The following is a 25,074-nucleotide window of genomic DNA, read 5'->3' as shown; positions in this document are numbered from 1 at the left end:
AACTCGCTGGAGGGACTATATATGTCAATCTGGCCTGGGAACGCCTTGAAAGCCCCCAGCAGGAGCTGGAGGGCGTTGCTGGGGAGAGGGACGTCTGGAGTGCCCTACTTAGCTTGCTGCCACCGCGACTCAACCCCGGAAAAGTGGCTGAAGATTAGATGATTATATGTATATCGAATTCAGGGGGCAGCCAGGACGCTCACACGGATCTCCCACACCACGGGCGACTACGTTAACCAGACCCATTCGCCAACGGGCTAGCGAGTCTACTCATCCATGGTCGTTACACTACCCCCCTCCTTCAGGAAGCGCGACCCTGTGCTTTATCATATCAGCTCCCTCGCGCCTCTGGGCGCACGCATTTCCGATGGCCTAACAGTCTTACCCCACTCGTGGTACCATTGGCGTCAGAAGTGAGATAGTGAGCAGCAGTTTTTGTACAGAGTTATGTGTTTAATATAGCAGGGAGTTTTGTTTTTTTGTTTGTTTTTTTCTGAGTCACAACAACCTGGTGCAGGTTTTAACTATGACACAAAGCTTGTTCAGGGAACGTTCCTTCACATCCTCTACCAAGGGCTAAATGAAAGAAACAGCCATGTTAGACATGATCTTAAACCCTTCCTCTCTGACACACGGGTCAGTGATGACTTCCTTTTAGAACAAATCACCAAATCTACAAGTGAGGAAGAAGGGGGGGTTAAAACGTCTGAGTATAGTAGCTAAAACCAGGCCAGTAACTGTTAGTGCAGCCCAGCATGACAATAACAAACAGACTGACCAGACCAAACAGACCAAAGTTGACCCTGAGTTCAAGCTAATCGTTCTGCTCTCAACGAACTGGCGGCACAAGTGTCCTCGTTAACCAAGCACCTGGCCCAGATGGTAAAACCCGTTGAGAGCGCGATGTTTGGAAGCCCATCACTCATCCCCAGCCACCAGCCACTCAGACAAGGGGCCGATGTAAGGACTGTGAGCAAAAGAGCAATGTGACTTGTCCCCACTGTTTTACTTGTGGCTAGGTAGGGCACCGGGTCATTGGCTGTCTGCAGAAAAAGCTGTCGGGAAACGGGATGAGGTCGCTGGAAAGGGGCAGCCAGTGACCTTCAGCAGTGAGAAGCCCCCCCCCCCCCATGAAGGTCAAGACAGTCAAATGCCTAAAGTTAAATTCACCATGTCAGCCAAGTAAAAAAACAACAAAAAACAAAACAAAAACAACAACAAAAAAACAAACAAAGTGTAGCTCAATTTACTGAGAAGCGATGTATGGGTTCTTGCTCAGTCAATGAATGGTGTTCCCCATCAAATGCTGCTAGATTCGGGGATTCGGGGGCTCAAGTTACCATAATGAGGAGGGCGTGGGTTGAGAAAGCACTGCCTGGTGTCAAACCCAGCCACTTGGAAACCCTACTTGCCCATCAACCCCTTGAAATATCTGCAGCTAATGGTACTGAAGTTCCCTATGATGGATGGGCATAGACCTTCGGATCAGTAGTACGAGTCAGGGACAGGTGGCTATTAAAGCAGCAGTTCTGATCAGTCAAAGTTGTACCTGTTTTAAACTAGGTAGTACCGTCATTGCAGAGATTATCAAAGAAAGTGCAGAACAGGGTGATCAGGTTGACGTTACCGCTAGCCTATAGGAGACTTTGAGTGTTACGGAGAGCACAGTAGAAGCCCTTGTCTCAGCCCTCGAGATAATGGCATCTGATGAGACATCCACCCCCCCTCCGCCCCCAGGGTGTAGTGTAAGAGTTGGTAAGAAAGGCATAACTATTCCTGCAGGGCAAATTTGTGAAGTTAGGTGCAGGGTTAGGGGTGGTCAGGGGGTGGTACATTGTTGTTTCAGTCTGTTCCAGAGAATTACTGCCCAGAGGGTTTAGAGCTCTTTCCAGTCCTGGTAGATGTTCCTAGGGGGTCTTCAAAATGTACTAAAATTCCCATTCAAAACCCTACTAAACATGATATTTATCTAACACAGCGAACAGCCCTCGGAACTCTGGAAGAAATTATTGAGGTGAAACCAGTCAAGTGTCCCTCTTGGAGACCTGAGTCTATGCCCCCACCAACTGCCCAAACATGCTCAGCTCAGTTGAGTACAGACAAACAGATTGATGTGAAAAAAAGGATCGATGGAGACACAAATCCACAAACAACTAAATATAAATTGCATCCACCTGTTCACTTATCACATCTCGGTGAAGATGAACAGAAGCTAGCCAGAGACATGTTGTTCAGTGAATCAGGAGTGTTTGCGAAGGATGACACCGACATAGGTTGCATCCCAAACCTGCAACTAAAAATCCACTTAACAGACGAAACACCAGTGCAAAAGTCCTACAATGCTATCCCGAAACCTCTTTATCAAGAAGTCAATCAATTAGACAAGTTGCATTTTATGTAGCGCTTTTGTAGGTGCAACAGCCACTCAAAGCGCTTTACATTTCTGGTCAAATCTGAATTGAAGGAATATGTACAAAAGCTACTTGACCAGGGATGGATCAGGAAGTCCACCTCACCGTACTCGTCCCCCGTGGTCTGTGTTAGGAAAAAAAGGACATGAGTTTACGTCTATGTGTTGACTTCACTGGACTAAACAGCAAAACAATCCCTGACCGCTACCCACTTCCCCGCATACAAGACCTGCTGGATAATCTTGAGGGCTACTCATGCTTCTCCATACTCGACCAAGGCAGTGCATACCACCAGGGATTCGTCGATGACAGACATTTGACAGCTTTTAGCCCTCCTTGGGGGCTGTATGAGTGGATCCGCCACCCATTTTGCCTGACCAACGCCCCGGTAGCACTTCAGAGACGCATGGAATGTGTTCTTGATGGTCTGAGAGACGAATGCTGTTCTCCGTACTTAGATGACGTACTCTGTTTTTCCAAAACTTTTCAGGGACATGTTGAAGTTCTCAAGAGAATGTTCCGCCACCTACGGGAGCATGGTGTTAAGTTACGTCCAAAAAGTTTGAGCTCTTCAAGCATTAAGTAAGGTATATTGGGCGCCTGGTGACAAGTGAAGGTGTTCAGGTAGATCCTAAGGATCTGGAGGCTGTACTCCAGTTGAAGGAGAGAGAATTAAAGAATGTAGGAGAAGTTCGAGCTCTGCTGGGGTTCCTGGGGTACTATCGATCGTTCATTCAGGATTTCTCCCGAATAGCAAGGCCGCCATTTAAGCTCCAAGAGAGTCCTGTTGAGTCTGGTGAGCAACCTGTTACAACTAGGTCCATCAAAACTACCACAAAGAGCACCAAGAATGGCCAATTGCAATCTCGGACACCCATCCAATGGACTTCAGAACACAGATCTATAGTAGCTATTTCGCCTTGTTGACATGATGACCCCCCCTCCCCCCCATCTTGGCCTACCCAGACTTTAACATCCGGTTTACACTTGGTTTTAAATGCGTTTTGGACGATCGGATCACAAGTGGATAGCAAGACACATCGTTGTTTACACCTGTGTTTACCATGCGTCTCCAAATGCGTCCTGCTCACCACTTGTGATCAGATGTCGTTACGCCGAAGATTTTGTTACTGTCTACGTCACTTCCGCTACAAGGTCAAAGGGCCTCAGTCAAGCGCCAGATTTGCTGACTAGCTGTGAAAACAATAGCTAATGTTTGAGGATGTTTCAAGTACTAATACACATGTTGAGATGACAGGACTGATTCTTCTGCCCAAATGGAGATTAGGCATCTCGTTTCACTTCTACTCCAATCGTACACTCTCCTCACGCTCCATTTTTTCGAAAGTTGGCGCACTGTTACTAAACAACCACCACATCCTGCATTGATGACGTATTTTCCTGTTACGTCATTGTCGGGGACGCGTCAGCATTTACACTTAGCATTTACACTACAGAACATACACTCACCGGCCACTTTATTAGGCACACCTGTCCAACTGCTCGTTAACGCAAATTTCTAATCAGCCAATCACATGGCAGCAACACAATGCATTTAGGCATGTAGACATGGTCAAGACGATCTGCTGCAGTTCAAACCGAGCATCAGAATGGGGAAGAAAGGTGATTTAAGTGACTTTGAACGTGGCATGGTTGTTGGTGCCAGATGGGCTGGTCTGAGTATTTCAGAAACTGCTGATCTACTGGGATTTTCACGCACAACCATCTCTAGGGTTTACAGAGAATGGTCCGAAAAAGAGAAAATATCCAGTGAGCGGCAGTTCTGTGGGCGAAAATGCCTTGTTGATGCCAGAGGTCAGAGGAGAATGGCCAGACTGGTTGGAGCTGATAGAAAGGCAACAGTAACTCAAATAACCACTCATTACAACCGAGGTATGCAGAAGAGCATCTCTGAACGCACAACACGTCGAACCTTGAGGCAGATGGGCTACAGCAGCAGAAGACCACACCGGGTGCCACTCCTGTCAGCTAAGAACAGGAAACTGAGGCTACAATTCGCACAGGCTCACCAAAATTGGACAATAGAAGATTGGAAAAACGTTGCCTGGTCTGATGAGTCTCGATTTCTGCTGCGACATTCGGATGGTAGGGTCAGAATTTGGCGTCAACAACATGAAAGCATGGATCCATCCTGCCTTGTATCAACGGTTCAGGCTGGTGGTGGTGGTGTAATGGTGTGGGGGATATTTTCTTGGCACACTTTGGGCCCCTTAGTACCAATTGAGCATCGTGTCAACGCCACAGCCTACCTGAGTATTGTTGCTGACCATGTCCATCCCTTTATGACCACAGTGTTCCCATCTTCTGATGGCTACTTCCAGCAGGATAACGCGCCATGTCATAAAGCTCGAATGATCTCAGACTGGTTTCTTGAACATGACAATGAGTTCACTGTACTCAAATGGCCTCCACAGTCACCAGATCTCAATCCAATAGAGCACCTTTGGGATGTGGTGGACCGGGAGATTCGCATCATGGATGTGCAGCCGACAAATCTGCAGCAACTGCGTGATGCTATCATGTCAATATGGACCAAACTCTCTGAGGAATGTTTCCAGTACCTTGTTGAATCTATGCCACGAAGGATTAAGGCAGTTCTGAAGGCCAAAGGGGGTCCAACCCGGTACTAGCAAGGTGTACCTAATAAAGTGGCCAGTGAGTGTATGTGGTCAAATGCGTCCCAGACCACCTCGGCAAGTGGTTTGAGTAACCGGTTCACAAAACGTTTTGGTGGTCGTTTATACTTGTATTTAGCGCTGTCCACTTGTGATTCGATCGCAAAAAAAAAACGCATTTTAAAACCAAGTCTAAATGGGGTGTAATTTACCCTTTGTGTTATTACACGCTGACGCAACTAATGACGGTCTGGGAGCTGTGTCCTATCAGGAGCAGGGAGTAAGCCACGTGTTATTGCTTACGGGTCGAGGACGCTCACGCCTGTTGAAAAAAAAAAAGAAAAAAGTATCACCTCCATTCAAGCAAGCTCGAGTTCCTCGCGTTAAAATGGGCAATCTGTGGTGAATTGCGGGATTACCTTTACAAACCATGCGCCCACGTTCACCGTATACACGGACAGTAATCCCCTCACCTATGTTTTGAACACGGCCAAATGAAATGCAGTCGGCCACCGCTGGGTAGGAGAGCTGGCCAACTTCCAATTCACCATCAAATGCAGGCCAGACAAGGCAAATACCGACACGGACACCCTGTCAGGTTATCCGCTGAAGCTCCATGACCACATACAGGAGTATACTGAGGTCATGCCTCTAGTTGTTTCCGCCATATGGCAAGGGGACAAGGCCTTGAGAGACAAGGACGTGTCATGGTTTGCAGTACTGCAGTTGTGTACTAGTGACGATAACTCACTTTTAGCCAGCACACCCCTGTTCACCCCAGAGGTCATCAGGGCTGCCCAGAAAGGGGATACATAGATCTATCTGTGAGGTGATAACACTAAAAACGAATGGATGGAACCCTACGATAAAGACAAGAGACAAATAGGACCGAAAACACTGAGACTGACGCATGAGTGGAACAAACTCGGATTGGACAAGGACATTTTGTACAGGCAGGCAGGACAACATAAACAACTGGTTCTTCTCAGTAAGTAAACTGTGCTCAAACATTTGCATGACGAAATTATGCATGTAGGGGCAGACAAAGTCGTCCACCTAGCGAGGCAGAGATTTTATTGGCCCTTCATATAGCTAGAAATTGAAAAGTATGTCATTCGCCGATGCCCATGTATTAAGCAGAAGCGACCCAACATCCCAGAGAAGGCACCAATGGACTCAGTTACAATCAGTGCCCCCTTTGAGCTCATCTCTGTTGACTACCTGCACCTCGAGCCAAGTAAAGGAGACTATGAATTCATCTTGGTCGTGGTAGATCACTTTACTCGTTTCACACAAGCCTACCCAACTAAGAACAAGTTGGGCAAAATTGCAGCTGAGAAAATCTTGTCTGATTTTATTCCACGATACGGGTACCCACAAAAACTACATCATGATCAGGGCCGAGAATTCGAGAATAGCCTATTCCCACGACTCCAACAGCTGGCTGGAATCAGCCATTCTCAAACTACCCCCTATCATCCACAAGAGAACCCCATCGAGCACCTAAATAGAATACTTCCCCAGATGCTCCGCACCCTGCAGGAGGGCAAGAAAGCAGTGGAAAGACCGCTTTCCACATATAGTCCGCGCTTAATATTGTACCAGACATGAAGCGACAAGCTATTCACCCTTCTTCCTTCTCTTTGGTAGAGCTCTGCAGTTGCCCATTGAATTGTTGTTCGACCTCGAACCCGAGCAGCAGGTGCAAACCAGACAGGAATCTGCAAAAATTGGCTTCTCGGATGCAGGAGGCATACAGGATCGCCTCAGACAATAGCAAAAGGTGCTCACTGAAAGACAAGAAATACTGATCAAGGTGTCGAAGGAATTGTGCAACAACCAGGTGATCATGTCCTTGTCAGAAACCTTTCTGAGAAAGGTGGGCAAACTTTGTGCTTACTGGGTGAACAAGATCCACCGTGTTGTTGAGAGACTGGGAGATGGGCCTGTATACAGAGTTCAAGCAGATACAGGGGACCCAACCATCCGTGTACTGCACCGAAACCTCATCCTTCCTGTAAATGACTTACCACTTGAGCATGATGAAAAGAACTGTCATGTACAAAAGAAACCACAAAGACAGAGAGGCCATCACATACAGAGAGAGACAGCCAAGCAGGATTCCAATGATTCTGCTGAGGAGGAGGAGGAGGAGGAGGAGGAGGAGGAGGAGGAGGAGGAGGAGGAGGAGGAGGAGGAGGAATATTCATACAGCCTCCGACACTTACCTGTTCATGAAAGGAGAACTGTCGGACTCCAACCACCTCAACTTGAGCCACACAATTAGCTGAGAGCGGTGGCACCAGATTATCAGCCCATGAGTCAAGTCACCATCCAAAAACAAAATTAACCTGTTGTGACGTCAGAATCGGCACATGCACCAACAACGGCCGATGTTCCCTCATTGGTGGAATCTCAGGAAGCACCGCAGGAAGATGATACTGATGCCAGTGGGAGTACGGAGGAGTTCAGAGCCAATGCTGAACCGGCCACAGAGTCAGCAGGTAAGAGGAGCTGCCCTTAAGACTTCTACTCGAGCAGTAAAACCCTGAAATGTGTTTACATATGGACATCTAGGACAGCCTACGTACCAACCATGGAGGGAGCAAATGTGATGTTTTCACGTGTGCCTTACCCCGTTCCCGCTTGTCCAGTAACTCCTGGAACCTGTTGCCACCCCACAGAAGCAGTGTGGACATGCCAGAGATATGACATAAGACTTGACTGAACAGAAGACATTGACATTGCAATAAGACAGTTTCCAGGCTATTACCTCATTGACTGCTTGACACTCCTTTGTTAGTTTAGTTCTAGATGTCCGGAGACATCTCTTGAAGCGAAGCAGGGGAGAGTGTAAGGGGTTGAGAAAAGTGTGGATTTACACCACCAGGTCAGTAGATGGCGCCCTAGCGCGTCTGTGGCTCAGGCTTATAGATCGGATAATGCGTGTTGCTTAGCGCCTCAGAAATAAAATGGCGCTGGATTGATCGTGGACGTCCCCCGTGTCTCGTCGTCGATCCACAGGTACTGCTAAAACATGTTACGAACTCGAGTTTATCCTTTACCCAAACCAGGGAGCATGAAGAAACTGCTCTGCCGTGTTTCTGTGGCGACTGTGACACATATGTGTTGTTTTGGCTCGGTGGTTAATGAGCGAGATTTGCCGAGGGTCACAAACGTCGTGCGGGTCGAGTTCGCCTGCGTCACGCAACAAAGCGGGGTTCATTCTGTGCGTTATTACGCAGTAATGGCGTGTAATGTGGAGATGTGGTTTTTGTTGCCAAAAACGTGTTACCCGCGTTTCCAAATAAGTGTCCCTCTTTTTCTAAAGTAACGGTTAGGTTGCCGTTCCTTCGCTGCCGCCATTTTGTGCACTTTGGAAAGCGACCTGGGTTTAGCGGACTAGAGACACGAGGGTCTTGAGGGTCTTGATGCAGTGAAGGCCCAACGCTCGTGTGAATGTTGGTGTTTTGATACTAGCGGGTTTATGTTTCAATAATGGGACGGGTCCAATTTATTATTTTCAGATTATTTGCATTTGTTTTGCGCGTGGTTTGCTGTGAAAAACAAAATGGCGCTGGCTTGATTAAAACGACAGCCCACCGAGCCTCGTCGTGGGTCCGCAGATCCGCAGCGCGGGTTCGCCTGTGTATCACGTGCCGGTCCAGATCCCCCCCGGTTCTGGAGCCGTTAACACGTTGCAAGTTGTGTTTGTACGCAGGTCGCTGGGAATGAGACTGGGCGCTGGACACGTGGTGTCCGACACACAAACGTCGCCGAGCAAAGACAAAAAACAATAGAAATAAAATAAAATCAATCCGTTTGTGGGAGAACAGGGGATCTATGGGGGGGGACGGGGGGCATCGGCCAGTGGACGGGTTCTTAAGAGACGGAAAAGTTTGAGGCACACCCAGTCTAAAATATGCAACGCTCATTGCAAACAGCCTTTGCTTTTCTTTCTTTTTCCTCCCCCAAATAGCCTTTCACCCTTGACCTGTTTAACCCTGTGACGTCAGATGTGCTGTCAGCCCTATGGAACCAATAGAAGGCCCGAACCGTAGGCTAATACTTTTAAACGCATGCAGGGCTTCTATAGCACGCCCTTTATGCATTTTGTGCATCAACTTTGTCTTTTTGTAGTGACAGGGTGCTTTGTGATATAAAATGAATTGCTTTGAAAAACTGTCCTCACTTTGTTCACCATTGCTAAACCTCAAGACACGTAGATTTCAAATGGCTTGCTCAACAATCCAGATAATCCAGAAAACACTGATAGAATAACCCACTAGAATGTAAGACTGTGGATTTTTTTTTCACTCCTGTTTGTACCTGTTAATTTTGGACCAGCTTAGTAATGGAATGACTTGTGTGAGAATCCTTTTTGCTCTGGTCCAGAAAAAAAGCAAATTGCTGAGTTGGTTTTAAATGTTCCCTCTCTTCTGTCTGTGAGGACAGGTGCTGTGGACTTACTGACCACCTGTCTGGACACTGACCGCTTCTGGCCAACTCATTACAAGTCATTACAACTCAGTGCAACTCATTACATCTTATTACAACCACTCCACTTATGTGAGGGTTGAGCGGCAGCTAAAATTTGATGTGGGCGCTGGAATGGCCGAAAGAAAATTTGTAATGGTTGCCAATTTGTAGTGGTTGCCAATTTGTGTAAATATATGTATGAATTTGCTGGTAAACAGTTTGATCGTCCACGCTGGCTAAATGTTGATTGGTTATATGATGTGATCTTTGACACGCGGTAGGTAGGCTGTGTATCTGTTGAGTTACACGGCTGTAATGAGTTGAGTGTGATTGAAGGCTACAGTATAGGTTTGCAAAGGAAAAAAAACCAAAACAAGGCTATGATGCAATGTAGTGGTTAAATAATTTTGAAGATATGCCTATATCATGATGATATAACACCACTGTGGTGTCTAACATGCTTTTTACACTGATATAATGAGATGTTCAGCAACCACTCCCTTCACAGGTAACCTGTTGGATCAGCATCCAGGACCTCACCATGTACACAGGAAGCTCTGCTTGTCTTCATAAGCATTGTCTGTTGTATGAACACAGGCTGTTTATTTCAGGAGTTTGATTCCGTTTCAGGCCTTAAATGTAGTTGGAAGGCTGTGTTGCAGAGCTTGGGTGCAATAATACACAAAGCAGGTTTTCTGGCAGGTTGTTGACCCTTTTCTGTCCTTTCTTTTGTTTCATCATTTTCAATTTACCTCTCCTTAAAACTTTCTTACAGGTTCTGATCTTTTTTCTCTTTGTTCTCTCTTCCAAGAGTGTCTTTGTGGCCTCATACTAAGTTCAAGCCCCAGCTGCAACATGCCGTCTGAGGGGACTTACCACCTTCCGCTGAACGTCTACGTCACCATTCTTGCCGTCGGCCTCTTTATCTTCATGGTGACTCTCCTGTTCTGCTGCTACCTGTTCAGGTATGAGGCCACAGGCAGGGTTGCCTGCTCCACACACCTTAGTTTCTGTGTTCTTCACATTTGTAACTTCACTGATACCCCAGCACTTTTATATCGAAGGAAACCCTGAAGTTGTTACCCAAAGTAACACAGGAGTCACTCTAGTATGGCATTTGTACATTTTAGAAATAAAAATTACATATAGAAATTAAAATGATATTTACAAATAAAAATGGCTAACAAAGAAAATGCTTAGAAGCACACTGTCGCATATGCTTAGTTTTCATGTGTTAGTGTAGATGTAATTAGTTTTCAGCCATCTTTGAAATTCAAATATAAGCCATTGAGAGTCGTAGGTCATATCTACACTTTTAAAATGGCAGTAAAGACCAATATACATAGCTTGTTTTGTTGAGCACTAGGTCAATGTGTTTTCAGTGGAGCAGTGATATTCTTTTCACCAACACTATGACAGAGTAAAAACAAAAGTAAACACATGGTAAAAATACAGCTTGGAAGATATGTTATGATATAAACTAACAATTCACATGAGCCCATTCAAATTAGATATCCATCTCTGAAAGTTACTTTTAATCAGGATGTCCTCATCATGGAGGACTCCATGTAAACTATGTGACAGTATCAGAGAAATCCCCGGATGTCTTGTGTAAACGCTCTGGCATCTCGTGTGCTCGGCACGTGGCCACTGGGAGCACTGGGATGGCAGCTCATTATGTCAGGAGTTTGTTAAAGGACACTGTTGGTCTGATTCATACTGGCTGCCATCCCAGTCACTTTCCACCATCTGGTCTGTGGAAGCTGATTTGAGTGTCACACATTTTGTCTCTTCTGTCACAGCGGAAGCAGGAATTGAGGACCTAAATGCAGACACATTAACAGGTGAAACAAAAGGTTTACTGGTTGGAAACATGACCCAGTTCATGGTGACATGATGAGACCATGACAGACATGGTACACACCTGGAACACTCTGACAATGAACAAACTAAACAGCCAAACTTCAATGCACACAAGTTTGATTGAATAATCAACAACAGCGTTGGGGCAAATGGGTAACAGAGGAAAACTGGACAGGACTCAGGACTGGGATGATGATGTCAGAGCAGGACAAGATGACAAGACATGAGACATAAAAACCAGGTCTGGAGTGGCCGGAACCAGGAGCAGCCGGAACCGGGAGCATCCTCTGAATTTAAGAGTGACACCGGTGGAGTTTCTCAGCATTGAGTCTATGAGGACATCTCAAGTCTCTTAACTGCATCCATGTTTCTCTCACTTGTGTCTTTCCCTTGCATCTAAGTCCATCCCACCAGGGATGCATGGAGAGATGCGAAGCAAGGACAGAAGAAACGAGGAAGTGTGTTTAGAGAAAGGAAACGTCCTTTCCTCTGAAGCGTCATGTGAAGTGATGTCCGTTTCTGATGACAGTGGCACAGGTCTAAGCAGCCATCAGTAGCCTTCATCCCCCTTTACTCTGTCTAGACACATTTACTGGTATTTACATTGCTATTGAGTCATTTGTCCTGTTTCTCCACCATCTCATTCAAATGTGCCAGATGTACGGGGGGAAGTAATTGTCATGGCGTTCATCACAAAGTCTTCCGGGAAAGCTGCTCTCGTGGGACTCATGGGTCCTCATAAGGTGTTGACACACCAGGCCGATGGTCGGCTGTCGGCCAATGTCGGGCTGATGGCCGACCGTCCAGCGACGGTAAGTGTCTGTGGCCCTAGTTTTTGCAGTGTGTCCCACTCCACACTGTTGGCACTAACCGGACCCCTGTTGGCAGCATTTTGGCCCATTCAGCATGTTGAATTGGCAGTGGAGTCCATCGGTGAGAGAGATCACTCTGATTGGCTGTTCAGCTTAGCGAATCAGTGCATGAGAGGAGAAACGGAAGTTATGAGAAAGCAAGCAAACAATGAACGAAGTCAAGAGGCCACACACAGACGGCTCTTCTCATTTTTCGTCTTCATCTCACCTGAACATTTCAAGAAGCGATATTACAACACTGTCTGTAGTGAGCGAGAGTTGAGTGAAAATGGTAAGCAAACGCTGTTAACAGTGGTAAGCAGACATTGCTTTGTTTATGGTTTGTATATCTGCAGTCCTGGGTCTTCCTATTTCAAATTTTAAATGATGAATACAGATTACCACCACCTGCTGGTATGGAGAGTTATTTCCTCTCACGCAGGTGCAGAACATACATGCTAGTTGGCCGTTAGCATTAGTCGTAGCGGTGCGTTCAAGTGCTACTTTTTGGCCCAGATGCAGGCAACATGAGGTGACGCAACAGTCGGGACTATAACTATTTCCAGTTCAAGTGAGGATATAGGGGGAGGAAATATCAAATAAGAGACTTGGGATGCACCCCAGGTGACCGCACGCATCACTCTTCCAGCAAACTGCACGGCACCTCCTAGTGGCATTACAGCAGACATACACAAACACTCGTTACTTTTTCATAAATGGACAAATACGGCTGAAACGTTTAACGGGCTCTCAATACCACAAGGTACTGACCCATACATGTGTTCACCTTACCTTTTCTATCCCTTTTATAGCAAAGCATCGCAGTTTTTTGGTTATTTGTTTCCACTTCTGGTGTGGGAAGATGGGGGTGCAAATTCACATTTGCAGGGGCCTCACCCATTGTTGGTGTGGGAAGATGGCGGCGCGAATTCACGTTTGCGGCGGCCTCACCCAGTACCGTCCATGCAGTGTCTTTGGCCACGTCTGTGTTTAGGTTTTGTCTTTGTTTGATGGCTGGGAGAGCTGGCGTAGGATCGGCTGGAAGAACTTGGTTTGCTGCATCTTGTGGGCCCAGGGACCACGGCCCTTCCTGGAGCCGCGACCGAGGAGGTAACACCAAGGGTGGTCTGACAGGACGCGGAAGCGGGGAGGCTAAGCTAACTGCTAGCCCATGCAGACCAGCGGTTCCGATAACACAGAGGGCGGTCTGGCGGCGGCCTTACCTGGTGTTGACTGTAGTGTTTTTGGTGTCGTCGTGTGGAGTACAGGGAGGTGTGTCGAGGGTGTCTGGCTGGGAGAGCTAGCGTTGGATTGGCTGGGGGAGCCTGGTCTGCTGTGTCTTGTAGGCCCAAGGACCACGGCCCTGCCTGGAGCTGCACCTGAGGAGGAAACACTGAGGGCGGTCTGACAGGACGCAGAAGCGGGGCAGGCTAAGCTAACTGCTAGCCCATGCAAGACCGGCAGTTCAGACAGTCATCCTGGCTGACATTCGTTCTCTGGACAGTGATTTTTTTTCTTTTTCTTTTTCTTTTTTTAAATTTTAGTTTAGATATGTGTTAGTTAGTTAGTATGTGTTTTCTTGAAGTTCTTGGGGTTTTTGGATGTGTTTTTGTCTGTGTTGCACTGCTGTGGGCTGGGGGAAATGATATGTCATTTAATTTCAAATGTGTTCCTGATTCCTGATTGTGCAATGCACAGGCTGTTACTTGAACTTGGCAATTAGCATGAATTCCAGATTCCATAAACCGGTCCCACAGGACAGCATCACTAGCATGATGGGACATGTTCTGAGTCAGAGCAGATATGGGCCCATCAAGCACAACCATTTGTTCATACATGACCCTACATCACAGCTTTATGTAATAAGTGTTAATGGTTTTGTTCTTTATTTTTTTGTATTCTGTAGATTGAGGCGACAGGGCACAAGAGAGCACTATGGCTACAATCAGGTAAAATGTTCATGCCATGGACCGTTTGAATTATCCTCCCATTCAAAAGTACTGTTATATTTTATGTCTATCTTATAATCATGTCTTGATGCATGCTCAATAATCCAGGTAAAAATCAAAGAAGATTGTATCAGGTCATCTGGACACAACGTTATTGAGAGAGAAACGTTTCATCATCATCTAAGTGACCTCTTCAGTCTCACCTGACAACAGGTATCCCACCCTCATAAACAATACAGTGGTATAACCACCCAAATCAATGACCTGTTTCATATGCAAATATGGTGTGACCATTAACTAGAGTTTCAGTGGCCATGTGTACTATTCACAGAGCATTAGGGAATGTTTGCAATCACAGCATTGTAAGATGGTGACAGATTGTGGCGGGAGTATTGGAACAGCTGAGACGCATATTTTCAAAACACCGCGTCTCAGTTGCTTTCAAACCCCAAAACATGCTGCACCAAAAATTGGTCCACCCCAAGGATCGGGTCCCCCGGCACAAACAGAGCAATATAGTGTAGCTGTTAAGTGGCTGTAGGATTGCTGTGACTTGTATACATTGGGGAAACCAAACAGATGCTGGCCAAGAGGATGACACAACACAGGAGAGCTAACACGTCAGACCAGGACTTCACAGTCACCATCTACAGGCCAGGACTCCACAGTCTACACCATCTACAGACCAGTGGCCACTCTTTCAGGGATGAGGATGTGACCATCCTTGATAGAGAGGAATGCTGGTTTGAACTGGGAGTCAAAGAGGCCATCTATGTGAAGAAGGAACGACTGGTGGGTCTAAGACTACATCTGCCACCATCTTACAATGCTGTGATTGCAACTATTCCCAAATCCTCTGTGAATAGTACACATGGCCATTGTTACTCTAGTCAATGGCCACACCCATATTTGCATATGAAACTGGTCGTTGGTTTGGGTCGTAATACTGTATTGTTTATAAGGGTGGGGTACCTGCAGTCACTATTGTTTATAAGGGTGGGGACACCTGCAGTCACTGTATTGTTTATAAGGGTGGGGACACCTGCAGTCACTGTATTGTTCATAAGGGTGGGACACCTGCAGTCACTGTATTGTTTATAAGGGTGGGGACACCTGCAGTCACTGTATTGTTAATAAGGGTGGGGACACCTGCAGTCACTGTATTGTTTATAAGGGTGGGGACACCTGCAGTCACTGTGTTGTTTATAAGGGTGGAGACACCTGCAGTCACTGTATTGTTTATAAGGGTGGGGACACCTGCAGTCACTGTGTTGTTTATAAGGGTGGGGACACCTGCAGTCACTGTGTTGTTTATAAGGGTGGGGACACCTGCAGTCACTGTGTTGTTTATAAGGGTGGAGACACCTGCAGTCACTGTATTGTTTATAAGGGTGGGGACACCTGCAGTCACTGTATTGTTAATAAGGGTGGGGACACCTGCAGTCACTGTATTGTTTATAAGGGTGGGGACACCTGCAGTCACTGTGTTGTTTATAAGGGTGGAGACACCTGCAGTCACTGTATTGTTTATAAGGGTGGGGACACCTGCAGTCACTGTGTTGTTTATAAGGGTGGGGACACCTGCAGTCACTGTGTTGTTTATAAGGGTGGAGACACCTGCAGTCACTGTATTGTTTATAAGGGTGGAGACACCTGCAGTCACTGTGTTGTTTATAAGGGTGGAGACACCTGCAGTCACTATTGTTTATAAGGGTGGGGACACCTGCAGTCACTGTATTGTTTATAAGGGTGGGGACACCTGCAGTCACTGTATTGTTTATAAGGGTGGGGACACCTGCAGTCACTGTATTGTTTATAAGGGTGGGGACACCTGCAGTCACTGTGTTGTTTATAAGGGTGGGGACACCTGCAGTCACTGTGTTGTTTATAAGGGTGGGGATACCTGCAGTCACTGTGTTGTTTATAAGGGTGGGGACACCTGCAGTCACTGTGTTGTTTATAAGGGTTGGGACACCTGCAGTCACTGTATTGTTTATAAGGGTGGGGACACCTGCAGTCACTGTGTTGTTTATAAGGGTGGGGACACCTGCAGTCAGTTGAGACTGAAGAGGTGAGTTAGATGATGATGAAACGTTTCCCTCAATAAACGTGTCCAAATGAACTGATTCACCTTATTTGACTATCTTATAATCATTATTCTACTGATGTGTATTCGTATTCTAATGAGTCCATTGGTTCTCGTCACCAGGTGGTTTTGAAAGGACCAGGGAAGAAGTTGAGCCTTCTCGGTGTAAGTTGAATGTGTGTGAAGCACTGGGACGTCGTCTTCAGAAGGGACATAAGTTATATCTGTGATCACAAACAACACTCAGTAATAAACGTTGTTTGAAGGGTATTTTTTATTCATGCATAGTGATGTAACTTGTCTCAGCTGGTTGGCAGGGACCCCGTTCTTATGAGTCAGATGCTTTCACACGTACACTCCCTAACACTTGTGAATAAGTTGCAGGCAATTTTGTTGTTCACACAAGCAACGCCTTAGCATTACTTTAACGCGTTGTGACGACACACAACCACTAGTACTGCTGACGCCCTCTGGTGGCATTTCCTGGAAACTACGTTTAAGTCTTGCAATAGAGTTACTGGGGTGTTTGAAAATGGCAGATGAAACGAGTGGTCCAGTGCTCATGTTCTGGCATATTCTCCGAGATGAAGGAACTCTTTTATCTTACAGTCCATCCAGTTTGCCAGTTTCGAGAAAATTTTAGCAACTGCCTGTGACAAAATACTTGTTTTGTGGTAGTGCGTTGTATAGAGGAGCAATACATCTCACATGGTACACGCTTTTTTTCCAGACTTTAAAAAAAAAAAAAAAGTTATTCTCCAAATATACATAGCAAAAGCAAAGCGTCACTGTTATGGGTAAAATATGGGTAAGTGGGTAATGGGTAATATGGGTAAGCAGTATGGGTAAAATACAGCTTTTTTCCTTAGACACACCGCCTGAAAATAGTGGTGTACCCAGTAAAATTCACGTTTTGTCTTTACATTAACGTTATGGTCATGGTTCATAATTCATACTAACTATTGAAATTCCTTTGTATGTAGTTCGTATTTTAAAACCAGGGTCATACATTGTAGTATTTTACAGCTGTTCTTGTTTATTTTAACCTGTTCAGAGTACCACACGGTCTCGGATCATTTTACAATTCAGACATGTTGGCAAGCCTCCAACCACAAAACATACTCCCAAGTTGGCTTTCTTCTGGTTGTCTCAACTTTTTAGGACTTGTTGTACTGTCCTGCACACAATACATACTCCATGTAGGTTCAAAAATGGTTTTAAAATACTGTTTAATCCAGAGCTCCTTTTTAAAGGAAAAAAGTAGTTTGTTTTAAATAAGTAGTGAAAGTAAGAGTAATTTTAAAAAGTAGTTTTTATAAAAGTACCAAAGTAGTTTGTTATAAAGTAAAAAAGTAAAGTAGTTTGTTATAAAAGGTACTAACGTTCTGTCTATTGGTAGAAAATAAGAGAGTGCTGTTGAGGCAGTAATCACGTCTGTTGTGATCCAGTTCTACTAATGTTTCAGCATCTTCCCCTGCCTTTCATCATGAACAGTAGAAGCCAGCGTTCCCATGAAAGAGACTGTAGCATGGCATCGTCTAAACCACCAGTTGCAGTTTTTTTTATTATGAAAAAACATACATAGCACACGTTCTTTTTTAAACTATTTACACAGATATACACTTCATCATTAGAACAAGAGGAAAACACAAGATACAGGCGTTCAACTAAAGTTTTTATACACATGTAGCTACGCAAGACAGAAAATAGTGAGGGAACCTGTCGGCTCTAGCATGGCTTCCAGCCTACAGACCCCCCACCAAATCCAGGAAATCAAGCAAAAAATACACATATACCATCCCCAATACATCATACCCCACACACTACACTATTTAACTTACGTACATCTAACATCACCCTCCCTTCTTCTCCATCCACCCATCCAGCCATCCATCATCCAAGCCGCTTATCTGAATTCAGGTTGCGGCGGGTCGCCTTCTTCTCCAGTCACAATAAAAGTGCTCCCCTCCACAAATCCACTAATAAACTCTTTTCCCCTGACATAACTATACAACATATTAACATCTCTTTCCATTATACTTCTAAAAACATTCCACACCTCAGCTGTCCCCTTTTCATAATGGGCTGTATTCCTCCTTAACTTGACAGCAAACCTTGCATGGCTTTAAACATAATTTAATAAGTCTGTGAATGTTCTCATTCATCCAGGTCATGGTTATCCAAAGGAGTTGAATCAAGTGCAACTGGACTTGGTATATATCCGTGAAGACGTTTCACCTCTCATCCAAGAGGCTTCCTCACTTCGTGCCTTTCTGACTAGACCAAGCTAGTCTGACTGGCTGCTGATGAGACTCAGAATTTATCCTCTAGGAGTCGTTGTCAGAGCTATAGATGTCCATGGCTCTTTGTGATCCGATGTTTACCAACGCCCGTCGCTAACAGAGCCATAGGTATGAGTGGCTCTCTTGTGTACCGATGTTTGGCCGTGCCCGTCGTTATCAGAGCTATTGATATGCGTGGCTCTCCTGTGCTCCGATGTCCAGCCGCGCCCGTCGCCATCGAAGCTATTGATTTTATTGATTCAACTCCTTTGGATAATTTAATAAATTCACATTACATCCGTTCACGTTGCCTGTGACCCCAAACAACCACCATTCTCTCCATTCCATTCTGTCAACAACCCACCTCTCCAACATCTACTTATTAATTCCTTCATTTTCAACATGTATCCCTCCAGTTCACAACATTCAACGAACTCATGCATAAATGTTTCTACTACTCCTACACCACACACATCACATTCTTTCTTCACATTCACATCACACTTACTGATTATTACATTATTGAACACCCTGTTATGTCTTAATAAGAAGTCAAAAGTGTCACATTCAACACTGTTCCACTTCACTCTCAGATTCCCCCATGTCCTTCCTATATCCATCTCATTCATAACCCTCTCCCACACTTTCTCCGCAGCCGGTCTTCTCACTTCTTCCCCTCTTAAACATCTAAACATCACTCTGGTTTTCACACTCATCAGACACACTCTCCTCTCTCCTTGTCCCACTTACATTTCTATCTCTCCTTCCTCATCCAACAAAGCCTCTCTCTCAATCATACTGACCCATTCTCTCTGCATCCCCCGCTTGATCTTTCTCATCATCCTCTCCGCCATTCCCAACCTCATTCCATCACCCCTTCCCCTCACTTCATCTACCAGTACCTGTGCCCTCATAAACCCTGGTACATACTCACACTAGATCCCTTATCTTCCTAAACCCGCTCTCCAAGTCAGCCTGTTGTAGATTGTGTTCCCCTCAAATATTATTTTTGGATTTAAAAACACTGGTTGTTCCCACACCTGCTTTACATTCTTACATTCATACTGCACACATTTCACAAACTCTCCCCATGCTCCTAGCACCTCCTTGTAAAACTCAGACACTCCACTCAACATACCTTTCTTCAGCTGCATATACGCTCCACCCTCCGCACACCCTCCACATTTATAAATTGCCTCCCTTAAAAACACCTTGCATATGTGGTCTCCTGTTTCTTAAATATCTAACCCTCATTTTCACCCTAAGTGCTTTCTTTTTCACCCCTAAATTGATTAACTTCAGCCCACCATCTCCATAATCGTTTTCCATCACCTTGCTATCCTAACTCCCATCCCACAGAAACTCCCTCACCATTCTTTTCACCTCCTTCAACACTCTCTCAGGCACATCCAACATATTCATTACATACACAATCATACTCAACTAATCCATTCACAACCACCATCTTCCCTTTCAGCTTCAACCCTCGTAAGTTTCCAAAACCCTAACGTCTTCCTAATCTTATTCAATATCTCTTCATACTGTATATCTCTCCCTTCCTTATCCTCAATCCCTAAATTCACACATAGCACCCTGAAATAATCCTTCTTCTCTTTTAATCCTATTCCTAAATCTTCTCTACTTGCCCCTATAAACATAACTTCTGACTTGTCTGCGTATATTTACTTTAGCCCCTGATGCCCTGCCATACAGCTCTAAAATATCTAATACCTCAACTACACTTTCCATGTCCCTTACTGTAACTGTCGTGTCATCGGCATATTGATAAACTAAACTCCCTTGCCCTCCTGGTAACCCTATACCCCTAATTCTATCATTTCCCTTCAATAGTGTTGCTAACAGGTCTGCCGACAAGCAGTACAGTAGAGCCAACAGGGGACACCCTTGCCTGAATGACCTCTCTATCTTAAATGTGTCTGTGACTATCCCATTGATTTTAACTCAACTTACTGCCCTATCATACATCCTTCTGATCCATCCTACCAGCCTATGCCCAGAACCAAATTTCTCTAACACCTTGTATAAATATCCGTGAGCCACCCTATCAAATGCTTTATTCAAATCTAATCATCATCATCGTCAGGTCGAGTATCCTCGGATGGCTCTGACCCTCTCATGCCACCCGTCTCTATCCTGCATAGCAGCTGGAAGATCCTCAGATGGACATCCTGTGTCATCAACAAGTTGATTGATATAATTTATTGCAGGCCTTCCCACAGATGTCTTTCCAAGTTTGGGTGACCGAAGCAGAGTGTTGCTTACAGTGTCCCTCTTGCCAAATTTAAAGCAAATAACTCTGGGCACTCTCTAAAAATGTTCCCAGGTTTAATAGAGTCTGCACACATAAACTTGTCTGTCATGAGTGACTCTAAAATATTCTGAACCTTTCAGAGTCTCACATTTGGTGGAGTAGGGGAGTGAACAGTCGTTGAAACTTACTTTTACGATTCTTGTTCCGTCAGCTATTTCTGTACCAGGCCACATGCGTTGTTTAATTGGCGATAACACCTTCACTCCCCAATCTCGCAGCTTTGCCAGTATCCTCCAGTCCTCCAGATAGACCGGCGGGTTGATGAAGGACATCACCATGTCTTTGTTTGTGATGTCTTTGGTGTGAATCATTGCCCCTTTCACTCGCATGCCGTCCATCAATTTGGATTTCCCGTCCTCGTCCTTCATTGCGACTTCAAAAATGTCTCCACTTACTCTGCAACCAACTACCTCCCCACACTATTTCTTCACCTCCCTCAATGTTTCCATGATGGTAACTCTTTCACTTCCCTCCACCTCCACTTCCACCGTCAACTCTTTGCCATATTTCTCTCTCCTTTCTCCACGTTCTTCACTGTTTTTCTGCCGTTCGCCGCCTGTTCACTCATTTGTTCTGTTTCCTCTCTCATTGTCATTTTCTTTCCCTTTTTCGTTTGTTTTATTCCCTTTCGTCTCTTCACTTTTTAGGTCTTTATCATTCTTCCTGTCCTTATTGATATTCATCATTTGTTCCTTTCCATTGTCTGTGGCCATGATTCCGGTCCTATAAAAATGCACACAAGAAAAGTCCCCCGAGCTAGCGGGGAGGGGTCGGGGGGTGGGTGACGAAAGCAATAAAAGAAAAGAAAAAAAAACTTTTAGAAAAAATAAATTTGAACAAAATCAACTAAAGACTAACTGAGCTATGTTGGCACGGTTCTTCAGCAGCTAACAGCTTCGCTAACTCCTCGGCATACGACTAGGCATACGCCGCCATCTTGTGCCGTTTTAAAGGGTGCAGAATAATCTCTACCTCTTGAGAACTTTGGGATGGGTTAAAGAAGGTTGAATCAGTTCATCTGGACACAACGTTTATTGACATACGTTTTATAACTCAACTAAGTGACCTCTTCAGTCTAAACTGACTGCAGGTATCCCACCCTTATAAACAATACAGTGCATAATGTGTTAGCTCACCTGTGTAACACATCAGGCCAGGACTCCACAGTCTACACCATCTCCAGGCCAGTGGCCACTCTTTTTGGGATGAGGATGTGCACATCCTTGATAGGGAGGAACGCTGGTTTGAACGGGGAGTCAAAGAGGCCATCTATGTGAAGAGGGAACGACCATCCCTAAACCGTGGGGGGACTAAGAGTACATCTGTCACCATCTTACAATGCTGTGATTGTAAACGTTCCCAAATCCTCTGTGAATAGTACACATGGCCATTGTAACTCTAGGTAATGGTCACACCATATTTGCATATGAAACTGGTCATTGGTGTCAGTCGTATGCCACTGTATTGTTTGTAAGGGTGGGGTACCTGCAGTCACTGTATTGTTTGAAAGGGTGGGGTACCTGCAGTCAGGTGAGACTGAAGAGGTCACTTAGATGATGATGAAAGGCTTCTCTCTCAGTAAAAGTTGTGTCCAGATGACCTGATTCAACCTTCTTTGATTTTCTTACCTGGATTATTGAGCATGCATCAAGACACTTTGTGATTGCTCCACACACATTGACAAAAGAGCGTCATAAGTCAGAGCATCCTGGTGTTATGTGTGCTCATAGTGGTAATGTCATGCCTTCGTTCACACTTTCTCTGGTATTGAACTTTGCAGTAATGTTACGAGGTCTTGTCTACTTAACTTGTCAGTTTGCTGTAAGTCATTTATTGTCTTGTAAGTCAGTAGATGCATTAGTGAAAGTGCCGATCGTGGTATACGTAATAATCAAAATTCAATGATAATTTTCAGCAAAGTTGCCAGTTTATGACTGCATCAAAAGGTTCTGTGATGGGGTGAGGTTATAGATGTATTTGCGTTATCGCCATGGGCTTAGGGGAAGGCTATGTTTAGACGTGATTGAGCAAGCTTTCCTACCAGTAAGCTTGTCAGGGGTTACGGAAACGACCTGGAAGTAATATGTCCTTGTATTTATTTATCTATTGTGTACTCTAGATTTAGCATGATGGCTGTGTTTGGGAATGTTGTGTTTACTGAACACACAGATGGTGGATTATAGCAGCAAGAGATTTAATGACATGTCTTTCCCATCGCACAGCAAACCTGCCCCGTGTGTTTGGAGGAGTTTCGCACCAAGGATGAGCTGGGAGTGTGTCCGTGTTCCCACGCTTTTCACAAGAAGTAAGTTTCCTGGCCTTGCTTTAAAATTGGAGCCAAATCATTTTTGCTTTTAAACATAATGAATGTTTGATATTTCCACAAACTGGAAGTCGTTATCTGTTAACATCTGCAGCTCTCGCAGCTCAGAGCTAGCATCGGGTGAGCCAAGGTTTCCATGAGTCATGAAACGGCACTGCACGGTGTCGTTTCACAAACTGAAAGTTGGAGAGTTGATTTCCCTGACATAAAATAATGGTCTTGGGCTGTGATTGATTTATATATATAATCCAGTGAGTCAAGTAAATTCTTTATGAGACAGTACAAGCCTGTTTCATGCCATAAGCAATCATCAGCTGTCAAAGAAGAAGACCCATCCTGCAAGCAGTGTGGAGCAACCCTTCGCACCCTGAACGATGTCTTGACAGGATGTCCCAAAGCACTGGAAGAAGGCTGATACAGGTGAAGGCACAACAAGGTACTTACAGAAATTGCCAAATGGAACGGACCTGCAGAGGGCCAAAGTCAATAAATACCAGGCATTACCACCCCAAGCTTCCGACTGGGAAATGCAAGTGGACCTGAAGAAGAGACTTGTCTTTCCGGAAGAGGTGGCAGTAACGTGCGTGTCTACGGATAGTCTTAAGCGAGTCGGTTAACCATTAAGTCACTATTTTGTATCAACATATAATAGGCTGCAGATTGTTTTTTCTTCTTCTTCCTTCCTTGACTCTCACTTCCCTCTGAAGTGACGTCTAGCTAACACTTATTTCATCCATCTGCTCTTTTCAGGTGTCTGCTGAAATGGTTGGAGATCCGCAGTGTGTGTCCCATGTGCAATAATCCCATCTGCCGTCTTCAGCCCAACCGTCAGCAGGGGGCCGAGGGGCCACAGAGTACCCTAGAGGTCTAAGAGAAAAACATGTCCCACACCACCTCACCTGCTTCAGTCTGCCCACACTTCAGGGTAGCTTGTTTCCAAACTTTGAAAGAGGTTGTAAATGTAAATTCACCCACCTGACCCCAGCTTTGAGAATATCTAGTCCTCTTCCAGCAGTCTGTTGAATTTGAGTTTTTTTTTATGTGCAGAAACTACAAGGACAAGCAAATGCAGACACGAGCATGTCTCCTGTCACACAGAGCAGGTCATAGAGACTCGATTTTGTTACAAAACTAATATGGGAAACAAAGAAGAAGCTGGGATGTTTATTTTGGATGCAGTTGATCAGTCAGTATATTCTGTTAGATTCTGCCCGGCTGGTTGAAGATGGCGTGGTTGTTGAGTATTACCATTACTTACTTACTTACTTACCGTTACTTCAGATCTGAAGTAACCAGCTTGTGAAAATAACACGACATAGTAGTTTACACATTGTCTTTAAGTTATTTCTAAGGAATTTTGTATTGTAACAAGCTTCCAATAAAACTGTTTGTTTCAGTGATACTAAAGCACTTTGACCATCTTTTTCTTTTAAATTGTACATTTGAACTTTAAGTCATAATCAAATCAGCTATTGTGCAATAAAATGTTTGCTTTGTCTGTACAAGAACTACTCTGTGGTGGTATGAATAGGCTACTACTTCTCCTGGAGCGCCACCTTGCTGTGGTGGAGAAGCTTGCATATACTAATGACCCCAAGAGCTGTGCCGTTCGGCACTTGGCTCCTGGTAGGGTCACCCAAGGTGGGTAGGTCAAGTGGGAGGTTCCAGATGAAGCACGACCCAACAAAGACCTCAGCAGCAGAACTGGTGGAAGATGTCTCCAGGTCACAACGGCAGTGAAGGTGGATGAAGGCTGCAACAGAGGGTGGTCCCCAGTCGTCTTGGTTCTCCATGCCATTAGACTCTGGCCACCCCCTGCCAAGGACCGTGTGGTGGCTGCAGGCGCATCAGCCTCTCCACGT

General features: G+C 45.1%; 1 protein-coding gene across 1 annotated transcript; it reads left to right on the top strand.

The window, feature by feature from the left end:
* Positions 1-12,069: 12,069 nt before the first annotated feature.
* Positions 12,070-24,614, top strand: LOC130122582 (RING finger protein 24-like). Its single transcript, XM_056291512.1, has 6 exons — positions 12,070-12,201; positions 13,235-13,305; positions 14,147-14,189; positions 16,399-16,440; positions 23,112-23,194; positions 23,963-24,614. Exons 1-6 carry the CDS (start codon positions 12,070-12,072, stop codon positions 24,081-24,083), a joined length of 492 nt encoding a protein of 163 aa, XP_056147487.1. The 3' UTR covers positions 24,084-24,614.
* Positions 24,615-25,074: the final 460 nt, after the last annotated feature.

Source organism: Lampris incognitus, chromosome 13 (genome assembly GCF_029633865.1).
Source record: "Lampris incognitus isolate fLamInc1 chromosome 13, fLamInc1.hap2, whole genome shotgun sequence".
NCBI classification, from domain to species: Eukaryota; Metazoa; Chordata; class Actinopteri; order Lampriformes; family Lampridae; genus Lampris; species Lampris incognitus.
Note: the sequence above shows the minus strand (reverse complement) of the source record. Positions and strands in the feature narration are given on the sequence as shown.